This window comes from Amphibalanus amphitrite, unplaced genomic scaffold, assembly GCF_019059575.1.
Source record: "Amphibalanus amphitrite isolate SeventyFive unplaced genomic scaffold, NRLGWU_Aamphi_draft 000244F_arrow, whole genome shotgun sequence".
NCBI lineage: Eukaryota > Metazoa > Arthropoda > Thecostraca > Balanomorpha > Balanidae > Amphibalanus > Amphibalanus amphitrite.
Genome location: NW_024881739.1, coordinates 169 through 14,527, shown reverse-complemented (window position 1 = coordinate 14,527; position 14,359 = coordinate 169). Strand labels below are relative to the sequence as shown.

General features: G+C 55.3%; 1 protein-coding gene across 1 annotated transcript; it reads right to left on the bottom strand.

Annotated features, from left to right (window-relative positions):
* Nucleotides 1–16: 16 nt before the first annotated feature.
* LOC122386230 (tyrosine-protein kinase HTK16-like) lies at nucleotides 17–13,777 on the bottom strand (the record flags this gene model as incomplete). The annotated part of the gene is made up of 13 exons (XM_043375229.1): nucleotides 17–2,234; nucleotides 2,531–2,719; nucleotides 3,094–3,220; nucleotides 3,539–3,707; nucleotides 4,112–4,220; nucleotides 4,457–4,591; nucleotides 6,366–6,518; nucleotides 7,011–7,169; nucleotides 7,583–7,706; nucleotides 7,932–8,025; nucleotides 8,654–8,897; nucleotides 12,804–12,988; nucleotides 13,594–13,777. Coding segments are annotated over 13 exons (2,934 nt in total), but the record flags the coding sequence as incomplete, so codon positions are not given.
* Nucleotides 13,778–14,359: the final 582 nt, after the last annotated feature.

The window sequence follows — 14,359 nt, the reverse complement described above, 5'->3', positions numbered from 1 at the left end:
CACCATAACACCAGCGTCACATCCAATGAAAGCCTGTATTTTGTAACTAACGCACGGCGCCATCATAGAAGTGGTACACGCCTCTCGAATATTGAACACGGACGGCGGTAGCGCAACGCGTCGTGCAATAGACAATCTATGCGCCTAGCCTTTGGAAACAGACGATTTCAACCGTAACAAGCCCCGTTAGCGCGACGCCTCGTCAGCACTAATCTCTATCCATCGCGCTCGATGAGGCTATCCGAAATTTCTAGGACAGGTGCACAGTGCACCTGTGTCTGTTCCTCACAGTCCTGAGTGGTGTCACATTCAGTAGAGAGCTGACCAGCCGAGCGTATTTACACACTAAATGGTTTGGCGGAATATCACAATGCCCTCGCATGCAGTTGACCTAGGGCTACATAAAAATAGAAATGTGGTCATTTAGCAAGTCTACTCTGCGTCCTGCAAAAATATATAGCGTATACAATTCTGAAAAGCATTTGTCTCGACATCGCTTAAAATCAAATCGCATCCACCCTAGTGGTGAACATGCATACAGTGTTGTATAACAATATGTAAAATACTTCTTCGTAAGCCGCAAGCGTATCCCGTACAAAATGGCACTCACTGCGAGACTCACGATAAAACATTCAATCAAGCGATGCAGAATCAAACATACATGATTGCAGGAAGCACGCGAATACATAGAAGAGAGCACCGTCTCTTATATTGCGTCTCCTGACGCGGCTACGCTCGTCATCCAGGTAACTGCGCTGAGTATATAATACCAGTCCGGCCACACGCTTCTGCCTGAGCGAAGTCCAGTAGCCGCACAGATCGGGGGCAAGGATGACGGCATCATGGTTTCGCCACACAGGCGCGCGCTTGGTCATTGCGCCGGCTCTGCGAGCCTGTCACTATGTCCTGCCGGCTCCGCAGAAACGATGAGCAAGTGCAAAAATCCGGAGACACCAGTGCAATACAGCATGTCATAATTTGACGCTCAGTGCCAAGGACGTGCCCTAAAGTCATGATTTACTGTTCAGTCCCTGGAAAACTACGCCGCTACGTGTCTGAAAACACATAAAGCGTCTGTAGAGTCTACAGACCGTCTAAAAACCTCAGCCGTCTTTGAAAGCCCACCCTGATCTCTGGAAGCCGCGGTTTGTCTCCACAGTTCGTCCGGGCTCTCAGGAGCGGCTGTCAGCAGCGGCCGACCGTCGCGGGCTGGTCGGTACGTCGTACAACTCGCTCTCCTCCTGAGACAGAACGCTGATCGCTGGACTCAGCATGGGGCTCGTCGGCACATCGTATGTATCCGAGCCGCCGCAGCTACCGAGCAGAGAGTACGGGGAGAGTGGCGGAGGAGCGCTCTCCTGCTCTCTCTCCGATGGCGGCGCGGCTGGCTCCTCCGGGCGGCTAGGGGTGGTGATGTTCTCCATAGAGCCCGGCGGCCCGGGCTCCTCCGGGGTTGGGATGGAGACGGCCGACAGGGCGGCGGCCAGGACCGCCGGCGGCGCCGAGTCCGAGCGCAGCCTCTGTAGGTTGTGCGAGCGCGGAGAGTCGTACAGCAGGTCATCGTGCAGGGTTGGCCGGCGGCGTACCATCAGCGCCGGCTTCGGAGGCACCGGCGGACGCTCGCCACGAGCCTTAGGAGGCGCCGAGCTTGCCGCCGAGAGAACATCGTACACGTCTGTTGGCTCAGTAGCCGGTGATTCAAACGGCGGAACCGTTGGCGGTCGGCTATCCGGCGGCGACGATTCAGAAGGGTTTGGCGTTACGTCGACCAACACTGACGACGGGGTGATGGGATTAGGTTTCGTCGCGGGGGTCTGGGAATCCGGAGAAGTTGAGGTCTTTGGCAGAAACACTGACATCAGTGGTTTACGCGGCAGATGAGGCGGGATGGAAGGTTTCGGTGAGGTAATCGACGACGAAGTGTTGGGCGCAGTGGAGACTTCCCACGGCGGGGCGGCAGCACTCGCCGCGGTCTGAGGCAGCGCGCTGGGTCTCGGTGGGGTTCCACACTTCTCTGCGACCGGTGCTGGAGCCGCGGCGGCCGAGGGCGGAGCGGTGACCGGCAGCGGCGGCGGGGAGGGCGCCGGTGACACCGGCGGGGTGACGGCCAGCAGCTCCTCTGCTGCGGCCGCCGCCACTGTCTCGGCAGCCACGGCCACGTCGACGGGGAGCCCGTTCACCACCGTGTCGCGGTGGGAGGGCAGCTGGTTGGCTTCGGCCGTCAGCGAGACACACTGGAGGGAGCGGGGCGGGTGGGAGATGAGCGACAGCCGGACACGGCGAGAATAGTCGGTCCGTCCCCACACCCAGTGAATAGTTATAAACCACACACATTGCCCCGTTTCTACTTGCGCAAGCATATAACGTGGTAAACCAACCAAATGCATGCCAAGGAGACGTTAAATATTACGACTGCGTGTAGCGCATCGTGTAATGAAAACTTCTGATACACACGCGCAGCATCACACCCCTCCCCCATGAAATAACATCTGGGAAAACAAGGAAAGGGACCCCATCAACTTCAACTCACCTGCGGTACGCCGAGCTCGGAGAGGTTTCGGTACTCGTTATCGGCGCTGAAGAACTGGTGCAGGATGCTGAAGCTGGGCCGCTCATGAGGTTCGTACGCCCAGCACTTCAGCATTACCTCGTAAATGCCGCCCGGGCAGTACTCGGGCTTCTGCAGTCGGTGGCCCTTCTCAACCACGTTCACAAAGGCCTGCCGTACGGAACCGGGGACAAGTTAGACGTTAGCGGGGGGGGGGGGGGGGAGTTTAATCGGTGTTCGCTCGTACCAGAAGCTATTGGATGGAATACGACTGAGAAAGATAAAAATGCAACGCTGACACGGGTCACCCCGATAACCGACTCAGATTCTCACGTGAAAAAAGACAATATTCACAGCTCCGCCTCATACTAAACGAACATCAACCGAGCCATCGAGTGATTGACGGACGGTATAGGCAACCCCCTATTAGGTAAATGCACATTTCACATATCAATTACGGCTAAATTTCTTCAGATCCACCCATGAATCTTAAATAGCCCAGAATAGTCGAGTGGCTCGCACAGACTAGCTGGTGAGTATCTTACATCCACTCCTGGCATGTCTCCGTACGGCTGCTCTCCGTAGGAGAACATCTCCCAGAGCAGCACTCCGAAACTCCAGACGTCGCTGGCGGCCGTGAATCGACCAAAGTTCATCGCCTCGGGCGCGTACCTGACGGCAGGGATCACCGGAGGGGCTAATAGCTGTAGCGGGGATGGCTGGTAGTCAACACACGCGACGGCAGCAAGGTGCTCACAAAGGAGAGTTACATGGTGCAGTCGTTCACATACTGAAATGGAGGATGAAAATACCACATTCCACATAATTTGCAAATTGTCTCAATCGCAGTATCTATTAAAACTTTTCATGTTTGAGTTTAATATTTGCAGTTCATTCGTACGCCTTTCCAAATGCACATTTCATGACTTCGTGCTTTTCATTTCAACAACCGATCAATACAACCATTCGACAACATTATATCTCACTAACCATTTGACGGGCCACCTGCCACCCTCGGAGGCCACGTAGTAGTCCCGGTCGCCCAGGGGCCGACTGAAGCCGAAGTCACTGATCTTCACCTGCGAGTGAGACGCCACCAGAATGTTGCGCGCCGCCAGGTCCCGGTGCACCATTCGCTGCTTCTCCAGGTACTCCATTCCTGACGGAGCACATCGAAACAAGTTGGAAACCTTGGAATAGGGTACAGGGCTGAGGGCGAACCAATCGATGTGTTCAGCTGTTTGGAACACCAGCTATCCGTGCAAACATGGGAATATGACACAGAAAACGAAACATTATCCATCGCATCTATTATATCTGATAGGTGACCAACAGCTTTACTTTGACGTGATGCACCTCATATTTTACGAGTCAGCAGCATTTATGAAACACGGTTAGTGAGCAAAATAAATAAACATAATACACACACATATCTGAGGACAAATACATGAGGAACAATCGGGATCCAGTACGGTACGGTAGCTCGCACTTCCTGCCAGACGTGGGATCGGACCGCTGCCGAAGCCGTGCCGAGCGAACCACCGAGCACCCGTCAGCACCCACCTTCTGCCACCTGGCCGGCCCACAGCTTGAAGTCGTCGTCCATCGAGACGTCGTGCGGCTGCTGCTTGAGGTAGTCCAGTAGAGAGCCCAGAGCCACCAGCTCCTGAACCTGCCGCCCGGCCGTCAGTACACGCAGCCATATGACGAGCTTTCCTCGGATCACTTAATTATCATGATCATTCGACACTTGATCATCAACTCCAGTTTCGATTCGTCTTCATAAAACATACGCACAAATTAACAACGACCAGGTTTTAGCTCAAAATCTTTACAGAGATTCTCTGTGCGCTATCGACTCAAAATTCAAACATACTGCATGGAACCAAAAGCACGCTAACCACGTACCAGCATCAGCGGCTCATGCTCTAGCATGCCCAGGAATCGGACGATACACCGATGACGGAGGTCCTTCAGACAGGACGCCTCCCTCAGCAGTTCGGTGCGGTCCATCCCATGGGATGTCTTGATGGCCACATCCACCTGAAAACAAATTGAGAGACCGTGGTTAGATATTGGAGGAAGTGAGAGTCCGTGGTTAGATATTGGAGAAAGTGAGAGGCAGTGGTTAGATATTGGAGTAACTGAGAGGCCGTGGTTAGATATTGGAGGACGTGAGAGGCCGCGGTTACATATTGGAGTAACTGAGAGGCCGTGGTTAGATATTGGAGTAACGGAGAGGCCGTGGTCAGATATTTGAGGAATCGAGAGGCCGTGGTTAGATATTGAAGGAATTGAGAGGCAGTGGTTGGATATTGGAGGAATTGAGAGGACGTGGTCACTGGTTAGATATTGGAGGAATTCAGAGTCCATGGTTAGATATTGGAGGAAGTGGCAGTGGTTAGATATTGGAGGAAGTGAGAGGAGGCGGTTCCATATTGGAGTAACTGAGAGGTCGTGGTTGGATATTGGAGTAATGGAGAGGCCGTGGTCAGATAGTTGAGGAATCGAGAGGCCGTGGTTAGATATTGGAGGAATTGAGAGGACGTCGTAATAACTATATGTCACTGTCACTGCCACAATATCTAACAAGTAACGACGTCGTCGTTGCTTGTTAGATATTGGAGGAATTGAGACGACGTGGTTAGATATTGGAGGAAGTGAGAGGCAGTGGTCAGCTATTGGAGGAAGTGAGAGGCAGTGGTTAGATTTTGGAGGAGGTGAGAGATCGCGGTTCCATATTGTAGTAACTGAGAGGCCGTGGTTAGATATTGGAGTAATGGAGAGGCCGTGGTCAGATATTTGAGGAATCGAGAGGCCGTGGTGAGAGACCGTGGTTAGATATGGGAGGAAGTGAAAGGACGTGGTTACTGGTTAGATATTGGAGGAATTGAGAGGCCGTGGTTAGATATTGGAGGATGTGAGAGGCAGTGGTTAGATATTGGAGGAATTGAGAGGCCGCGGTTCCATATTGGAGTAACTGAGAGACCGTGGTTAGATACTGGATTTGGAGTAATGGAAAGGCCGTGTTCAGATATTTGAGGAATCGAGAGGCCAACGTGGTTGGACCATGGGTGGATGTGGAGCCTCTACCGATGCCTGGGAGGGGTGTGGGGGACTGTGGTATCTATACGAGGTGCGCAACATGTGCGTAACAATCGTAACATGGTGCGGATCAATGACTGACGCAATCACTGATAGTGGCACACTTCTACAATACCATTATTGGATTAATTTAGTCATGAAAGCTGGGCTTCGTTGTTGTAGTGAGGATGGGCTACGCTGGACGGGTTATCGGTTCATGAATCAACAACTAAGGAGGCTATCCATCACATATCAATTGCCTACATAATTGGGTGCATTCAAGGTTTTGAAGATTACAACTGTCGCTAGTGAAATCGAGTGGAATGCGACTTGATTTTTGCTGTAAGTCATGATAGCTCGACAGCGAGTGAAGTAGCAAAAGGTTGAAAACCTCACGGCGGTGTGACAATTGACGCCAACACACCGGTTACGATACTGGCCGTTATTTCGCTGGCTTCCGAACAGCAATAGGCAATAGCCATCCCTCCCCTCCTTATTCCTTGTAGTTACTTAGCACTACCCAGCTGCCGCGAACGCGTCCCTTTCGTCCCTCGTGTGTGTCCCGTCCGTCCCTCACACTCAGCACCCACCAGTCGGCCGCGCGGGTCCCTTCCGTCTCTCCCGTCCCTCAGTAATTGTCCCTCTCCGCCAGCGCTCACCACTGCCTGCCGCACGGGCCCCTTCCGTCCCTCGCGGAGGTCCCCTAATCGTCCCCCACACTGTGAGCACTCACCTGCCTGCCGCGCGGGTCCCTCCAGCGGCCCTGGTACACCTTGCCGAACTCTCCGTCGCCGATGGGAGCGCCAAACTCGAGGTCATCAGCGGCTATGGTTCCCGGCGAGAGCAGCAGGCGGGGCAGCGGCAGCGGCGGCGGGCCCAGCACCTCCTGCGGGGGTACACACAGCGTCATAGCAGGAGCGCACAAGGCCATATAAAATAATACGCAGGTCGCTATACGAATAATGAAAAAAAAAACATTGAAGCGGCAGCTGCAGCTGCATGGAACAATGTTGCATTCGTTGCAATACTGAGCTTTCAGCTGGCACAGAAAGAAATTCAACAAAGTGGATACCTATTCCACCATAACGCGCCATCGGCTTCTTTGCCGCGCCTCTTGCCCCTTTGGTCCTCCCTCTAGCCCCAACCCCTGCTGGCAGCCTCTAGTCCCATCCTGCCTCCCTTATCATATCTTCCTACATTTCCCACATCCTTCCCAGTCGCTCTCCCCATCACATCCTCCTACACCCCAAATCCTTCCTTCTCCGCCCTCCGTCACGCACCGTCCGCCCCTTATCGCCCCCATCCGTCCGTCCCTCCCCCACCCCCTCCGGTTGCCGGTGACAGCGCGGTGGGTATTCCCCTCCCCCCAGTCACCCACCCTCCTATTGTCGGTGATAGCGCGGTGGGCGTCCTCGGCGCTCGGCGGCAGCGGGTGCAACAGACGACACTGCAGACCGTCCGCTACCGAGCTGTAGTGTTCGACCAGGTGCTCCAACGAGTCCAGGTACGGGCCGTCGTCGATGAAGACGAAACGCAGCTGTTGCATCGAGTGGGAGACAAAAAAAAAAGTTAGAGGAGATGCAGCGAAAAAATTCTATTGATATTATGAAAGTCATAACTCATTGCTTGATAAAGTGCGACGGTGCTGGCAAGTCGCCATACTACTTACCTGAGTTGATCTTAGGGTCCCAGTCTACCTAAGCTGATCTGACAAATGACTCACACGTCCAAAATACCTGCTTGCTAACAAAGAGAATCGGGGAATGGATGAAACACAGGGGAAACCCGATGACCAATAGAGGGGAAGACGCACACAATCGCTTCAGCACACTCGACTGCCGTTTATATCAATTTATAAACGAGGATCCATGCAAGCCTCTCCAGCCCCGCCAGCACGCCAGCCTTTCACACTGCTCCGATATCTGTCCCCGTTCCGTCCCTTCTGCTTACCTCTCCCTCTAAGCGGCACTCCCGGATCTCGAAGTGGAACACCTTATCGTCTGATACCATACTGAGCACGGTCGAGTTTTTGCGCGTGCTGGTCCTCAGCAGGTAGTCGCCAGTGTTGAAGCCACTGCGAATGAAAGGTGATGGTCAACTTTCAGTGGTGCGAAGAGCATTGAATGATAAGTTCATGTGACTAAGCCACGTTAAACCCGCAATTATATTAAGAGCGCCGGGTTCCCGTTATCCATACACATGTCCACAGTCGACAGGTCATGTATAAAACATATAAAACAAACTCCGAGTTCCACCCGACCCCACCCCCGGATTCCACTCCACTCCCACTATAACTCACCCAGCGCGGAGCTTCTGCTCGGCCTCGCTGCGGGACATGGCTCCGTGCAGCCACTCAGAGCGCATCCGACGCGGCATCGGCGGCTTGTAGCGAACTTAAACAACAGCCAAACACGGAACGCACAAACACAGACTGTGAACCAACAGAACGGTAACGGAGCAATACCAGCTGGAGAACTAAGGAACATCTGAACATGACTTTAAGGCGGACCGAATGCAGTTGAAGGGGAACCTGCCAAATAGAAATGGCACGGTTACAATTTAAAGACAAAAGTTGATGCAACGAAATACGGGATAAGAGTTGCGTGACCGCCCAGCTGATGCCATGCCTAGACTTTATCGATGATTAAGCGAAGTATTATCAAATACGCAGTCAACGGCGTGAACAGAAGCAAACATCGACATGTTTCGAGCAATGACTTTGGGAGCGTTTAGCGTTACACATCAATGGTGAAAAAGGAGAATCGCTAGTAAGCATGCATTTCGATATAACGTTGCCGACGCAAAAAAGTAACACATAAACCGAAATAAGCATGCGGTACAGGATGATCATACGCACACCAACATAGCAGCTGCTAAGCCTCATCAAATTCTCCTCCTTTTCCAGCTCTCTTTGCTCCCTCCCTCTCTCCGCTCTCACTCACCGAGCACCTCCACGCAGTCGGTGTGGCCGGCGGCCCTCCCTCCCTCTCTGCTCCCTCCCTCCCTCCCCCTCTCACTCACCGAGCACCTCCACACAGTCGGTGTGGCCGGCGGCGCGCGCAAGGTCCTCGGGCGTCCGGTTGGAGCAGTCGCGCGGCCGGCACGGAGCGTCCAGCGCCAGCAGTGTCTTCAGGGCGTCGATGGCGCCGCTGTTGGCAGCCTCGTGCAGCGGTACCCAGTTGAGCTCGGAGGAGCGCGCCTGCAGAGACGAGCCCGCCTCCACCAGCTGACGCACGCCCTGCGCGTAATTCTCCCGCGCCGCGTACTGCGCGGGGAAGGGCCGGGGAGGTCAGACAGGGAAGAGTGGTAAGAGAACACGCACTTAAGCAGGGTCATAAAAATGACAGTTTGTGAAATTGTAGTGTCGTCCTGCCGTCCTCGTCCGCCACTCACAGTCAGTCTTCACATAGACGATGGTATTAACTCAAAGAGACATAACAAAAGAGATACAGAAGAGCGCGCTCCGCGCCTCTCAGCCCCCGGCCGGCGACTCCCGCCCGGGCGCCGCCCAGCCGCCCAACCGCCCAGCTGGCCAGTCTGCCCCTGTGGCATGCTGTGCCGCCGCGAGCGCCCCGCCGGGCGGGCGGCCCAGACACTACATCTTTCCCCCCTACACAAAGGCACACCTACGGACACCAACGCACAGGTGCACGAACACGTCTCCCAGATCGCGTGCGGTGCCCATCACTCTGAGCACCCTCGAACCCGGAGCCGCTCGTCTCACTGGCCGGCGAGCGCGTCGCCGCCGCTGTGTCCACCGCGGGTGCTGCAGCTGGTGAGCCCGGCACGTCGGGCTGACGATCCGGCCGCCGCTCTGGAGTCCGTGCCGCCGCCGTGGCCTCAGCCGGAGGCACGTCGACCGGCTCCGGCGGGGAGCGGACGACGGGAAGATCCGAGAGCTGCGGCTGCTCGGCGTCTCCCAGTCCGGTCGGAGGCGACCCAGTCCAGCGAGTCAGCCTCTCGGCGTGGACCAGTGCTCCACTGTCCAGCCGGTACGCCGATGGTCCAACCAGCTCAGCGATCCTGTGAGGAGCAGAAAAACGGTCTCTACCTTTCCTGGGCACAGGCATGACACGGTACCTCACCCAGTCACCGACACTGAATGACGGTTTGACAGATCGGTTCCTCCTGTCCCAGTACGCTTTCTGCCGCCTCTGCCGTTTAGCGACACGGTCCCTGGTACGGGCACTGTCGGCCGCTACCTTACCCGGAGGGTGCGTGGGTGCATGCAGCATCGTCCGGAGTTGACGACCATGCAGCACCTCCGACGGACTCAGGCCGGTGGTTGCATGAGGCGTCGAACGGTACGTCCTCAGGAACTGGCGCACCGCCTGTGACCAGTCCTGCTTCTCCTTGGACGCCGTCTGCAGCGCGGACTTCACCACTCTGTTCATGCGCTCCACCGCTCCAGCGCCTCTGGGGTGGTACGGCGTTACCCGTACATGCTGAACGCCGACCCTCCGCAGGTAAGCCGTGAATTCTGCGGACACAAAAGCCGTACCGTTATCAGAGACCACCTGTAACGGGTACCCCTCCCTGGAAGCAACCACCTCCAGGAACTCGATCGCCGCCTCCGTCGACGGGCTCGAGCAGAAGCCGACCTCTGGCCACTTGGAGAAGTAGTCGACCAGAACGATGGCGAACCGCTGCCGCTGTCCTCCGCCCTCCATCGGCCCGATGAAGTCGATCCCGACCTTCTCCCACGGTCCTTCAGGCAGCGGTACAGGGTGCAGCGGAGCGTTCCTCGGAGTAGCCGTCTTGTCGGAAGATGCACAAACCTCGCACGCTCTGACCATCTCTTCCACCGCTGCATCCAGTCCAGGCCACCAGAAGTGCTGCTTGATCCACTGCTTCGTCAGGACTATTCCTTGATGTCCCTCGTGTGCTGCTGCTAACAGACGTTGTCGGAGGCTGGTCGGCACCAGCAGACGCTCTCCCCTGACCAAGACATCTTCTACAGCTCCAAGCTCCCCCCTGAAGCGGTAGAACGGCCTGAGAGCTGCCGGACAGTCTCCGTACCGCGTCGGCCACGGCCGTGGGATCTGCTCTGCCAGCTGCTGCAGCTGAGGGTCCGACTGAGATGCCGACACCAGCTCCTCCCTCGTCACCGCCTGCAGATGAGCTTCAACTGCTGCTACGGTGATGCTCTCGTCATCAGCTGCCTCCGTCACAGGTGCTGACAGACGCGACAGTGCGTCAGCAGTGTTCTCGCAGCCGCCCGTGGCGTCCTGGCCTTCCGGCTCACTCAGGTGTACGTCAGCTTCTTGCTTCTGCTGAACTGGTGCTGCTACCTCCACCAGCCGAATTCTGTGAACCTCTGTGATGCGGGGAAACGAACATCCTTCATGTTCATCTGACTGATCAGCTACAGCACAAACCGTACTGCCATGTACTATTGATACCTGGAGCAGCTTCTGCAAGTCACGACCCAGCAGTGCTACCGATCCCTCCACAACGTACAGCGAGGCGGGCACAGACAGACCACGTGACTCAACATCACACTTCAGCACGCCAGCAACAGGTAACTCGGTACCCCCATAGGACTCAAGTCTGACTGGCGCTGTCTGTAGAGGTAAGTCCCCAAACTGAGCCTGATACTGCTCCAACGGCAAAATGGAGACACCTGACCCACTGTCCACCATGAATTTCAGCCACTTGCCTGCTACCTTCAGCTGGATGTACGGACGAGTGTCTTCAGTTGGAGACGTCACTGCAACCGACAGCACTTGGACGCTGGCGACGGGCTTCTCTCCAGCAGTCTTCTCCCCCTTCTTCGGGCAGCATCGCCAGAAGTGGCCAACCTGGTGACAGTCGTGACATACGGCGACACGTGCAGGACACTGCTCATCCGTACTCCAATGACCCACGCGTCCACAAGCAAAACAGGTACCAGCCCGCCCTCCAGAGGGGCTTACCTTCCGTCTTGAAAGTGGAATCATACTGCGCGTGCCGTGAGCGTACCGCTTGGTGGCCGTTGCTGCAACGCTGACCGGTGCCTGCTCCCGCTCTGCAGTTGCAGTCTGCAGGCGTCCCACCGCCTGCTGTCGCTCCAGCGCCTGGTCCTCTGCAAGGGCAATAACCTCCAACCGAGGAAGAGTCAGATCATCCTCCCTGCAGAGACGTTCACGCAGACGAACAGACGAGCACCCCTCTAGGAACTGGTCCCTGATCATTTCGTCTTCAAGGGCCCCAAACGCACACCTCTGGCTACGTTCTCTCAAGTTCGCCAAAAAGGTACGAACAGTGGTTTGGCCCTGGGTGCATTTGCGAAACAAAACTCTCTCGGTGATCACATCTGACTTTTTCTCAAACAAACGACTCAATACGTGAACAGTGGCATCGACCAGTGACATTGTAGCCGCACGCCCCTCAAACTTTGGCTCAACACCGCCCTGACTTGGGACCCCTGTTGGGCACTCCGCCCTGAACAGCCTCCTGGCTTCCTGTCCCACACAATGGAGAAGCAGTGCCTGACGCCTCTGCTCTCCCCAGTCAGTCCATCCAATGGCCATGGCATACACTTCAAAATCTGATAGCCAAGCAGACCATGACGTTAGCGGCTTGCCCGGGGTGGCTAACAAGGGAGCTGGCGGACGTATCCCCTCCATCTTAGCCGACTGCACTGTACCTTAAAGCTGGGAGAGTCGCAAATCCTCGTCGCCAAAATTGTGTAGTGTCGTCCTGCCGTCCTCGTCCGCCACTCACAGTCAGTCTTCACATAGACGATGGTATTAACTCAAAGAGACATAACAAAAGAGATACAGAAGAGCGCTCATCTCATCCTTGTCGCCAAAATTGTGTAGTGTCGTCCTGCCGTCCTCGTCCGCCACTCACAGTCAGTCTTCACATAGACGATGGTATTAACTCAAAGAGACATAACAAAAGAGATACAGAAGAGCGCGCTCCGCGCCTCTCAGCCCCCGGCCGGCGACTCCCGCCCGGGCGCCGCCCAGCCGCCCAACCGCCCAGCTGGCCAGTCTGCCCCTGTGGCATGCTGTGCCGCCGCGAGCGCCCCGCCGGGCGGGCGGCCCAGACACTACAGAAATAAAATCAAGCATTAAGTCACTGGTATGGCACGGGCCATCTTCTCTACTCCAGCAGGCGTAAATCATGTTTTGGCTCCCCTTTCGCTCCACTGTGAACGGATTATCCTCTCCTCTGCTCCACTCACGTGCAGCGGCAGCAGTCCGTGCGAGTCGCGCACATCCGGCGAGCAGTGGTACTCGAGGAGCAGCGGTAGGATCTCCTCCCGCCTCAGGCGGGCGGCCAGGTGCAGCGCCGTCTGGCCCTGGGCGTCCTTAAACTGGGTGCCCTGGTAGCCGGCCTTCAGCAGCTCAGAGACCACCTTCAGGCTACCTGTGGGTTGCGGGAGATGGGAGGGCTGTGAAGACGTGGGTGGGAAGGAGAGAGAATGGGAGAGAGAGAGAGAGAGAGAGAGAGAGAGAGAGAGAGAGAGAGAGAGAGAGAGAGAGAGAGAGAGAAAGAAAGAAAGAAAGAAAGAAAGAAAGAAAGAAAGAAAGAAAGAAAGAAAGAAAGAAAGAGATGAGAAGGGAGAGAAATAGGAGACACAGAGGGAGAAAGATAAAAAGAGGAATGAGGAACGTACAACGTGAGAAAAAGAGACAGGTAACTAGCGAGAACAAACGGGTATCAAGAAAGACACGCACGCAATCATACATGGTTGAAACGATAAGCTATCTATACCGGTAAAGTAGGCACAAAACAATCACTTCACAAAACCGTTTACCTCATGCCCCTTGTAGTCGTACATATTACGTTTCAACTTTCCCATATCACCCTAACACAATGCGACAATGGCAGACTAAGCCAGCCAGCTACCAAAATACCAGCCGAATACCATCCTCTGCGATGATGACAGTGGACAGTCACCATCCCTTCTCCAATGACCCCTCCCCCCCCCCCGGTCGCGAACACCACCTCCCCTCCCTCCGGACACCCACCCTCCTCGGTGGCTCTGTGCAGCAGGTTGGACGAGGCGCCACGCAGCAGACAACTGGGCGGCGGCGGTCTGCCCAGCAGGTGGCCGGCCAGAGGCACCGCCAGGCCATCGTTTGCAGTCCGGTAGTGGTTCACCAGCTCGTCCAGCCCGTGTATGACCGTACCCTTGTCTGAGGGGGGGACGTGACGTCAGAGCACGAGAGGGCTGCTGGTAGATGGGTGACGTCAGAACACCGAGACGCCGATCTTTTCACTTTTTAACCCATTTACGCCCTTCGTTGCGTTTTCGCAACGCAAGCAAGCGTCGACGTGATCGAAGCTTGAGAAGTGTGTAAAAGAGACTCACCGATGAGACAAGTTTCAGCGTGTGTGGCATGGTTGTGCGCATGATGCTACGCAGTTACAAGTCTGTGCGGCCGGTAAGTTACTGCCTAGAGCTCCCAGAGTGAAGTCGAAGGTTTTGTGAGTGATGACGTCACGAAAAAGAAGATAAGTAGGCTAAGTGCTTAATAATATCGTAATGAAAATTGTGCAAACATATTCTGCAGAGTCCCTATAATAGCGTAGATATGCATTTTGTTAAGAAATAATGCTACAAAAAGCGTTTTGTGACTATTTTCAAATATGACTACGGTCGCGTTGCGGGAACGCAACGAAGGGCACATGGGAAAGACAGCGGTGTTGCGAAAACGCAACGATGGGCACATTGGCAGGGTAGCGGAAGTATGAATATCAACAATAGACTTCACTCGTGATACGCTATGGGTT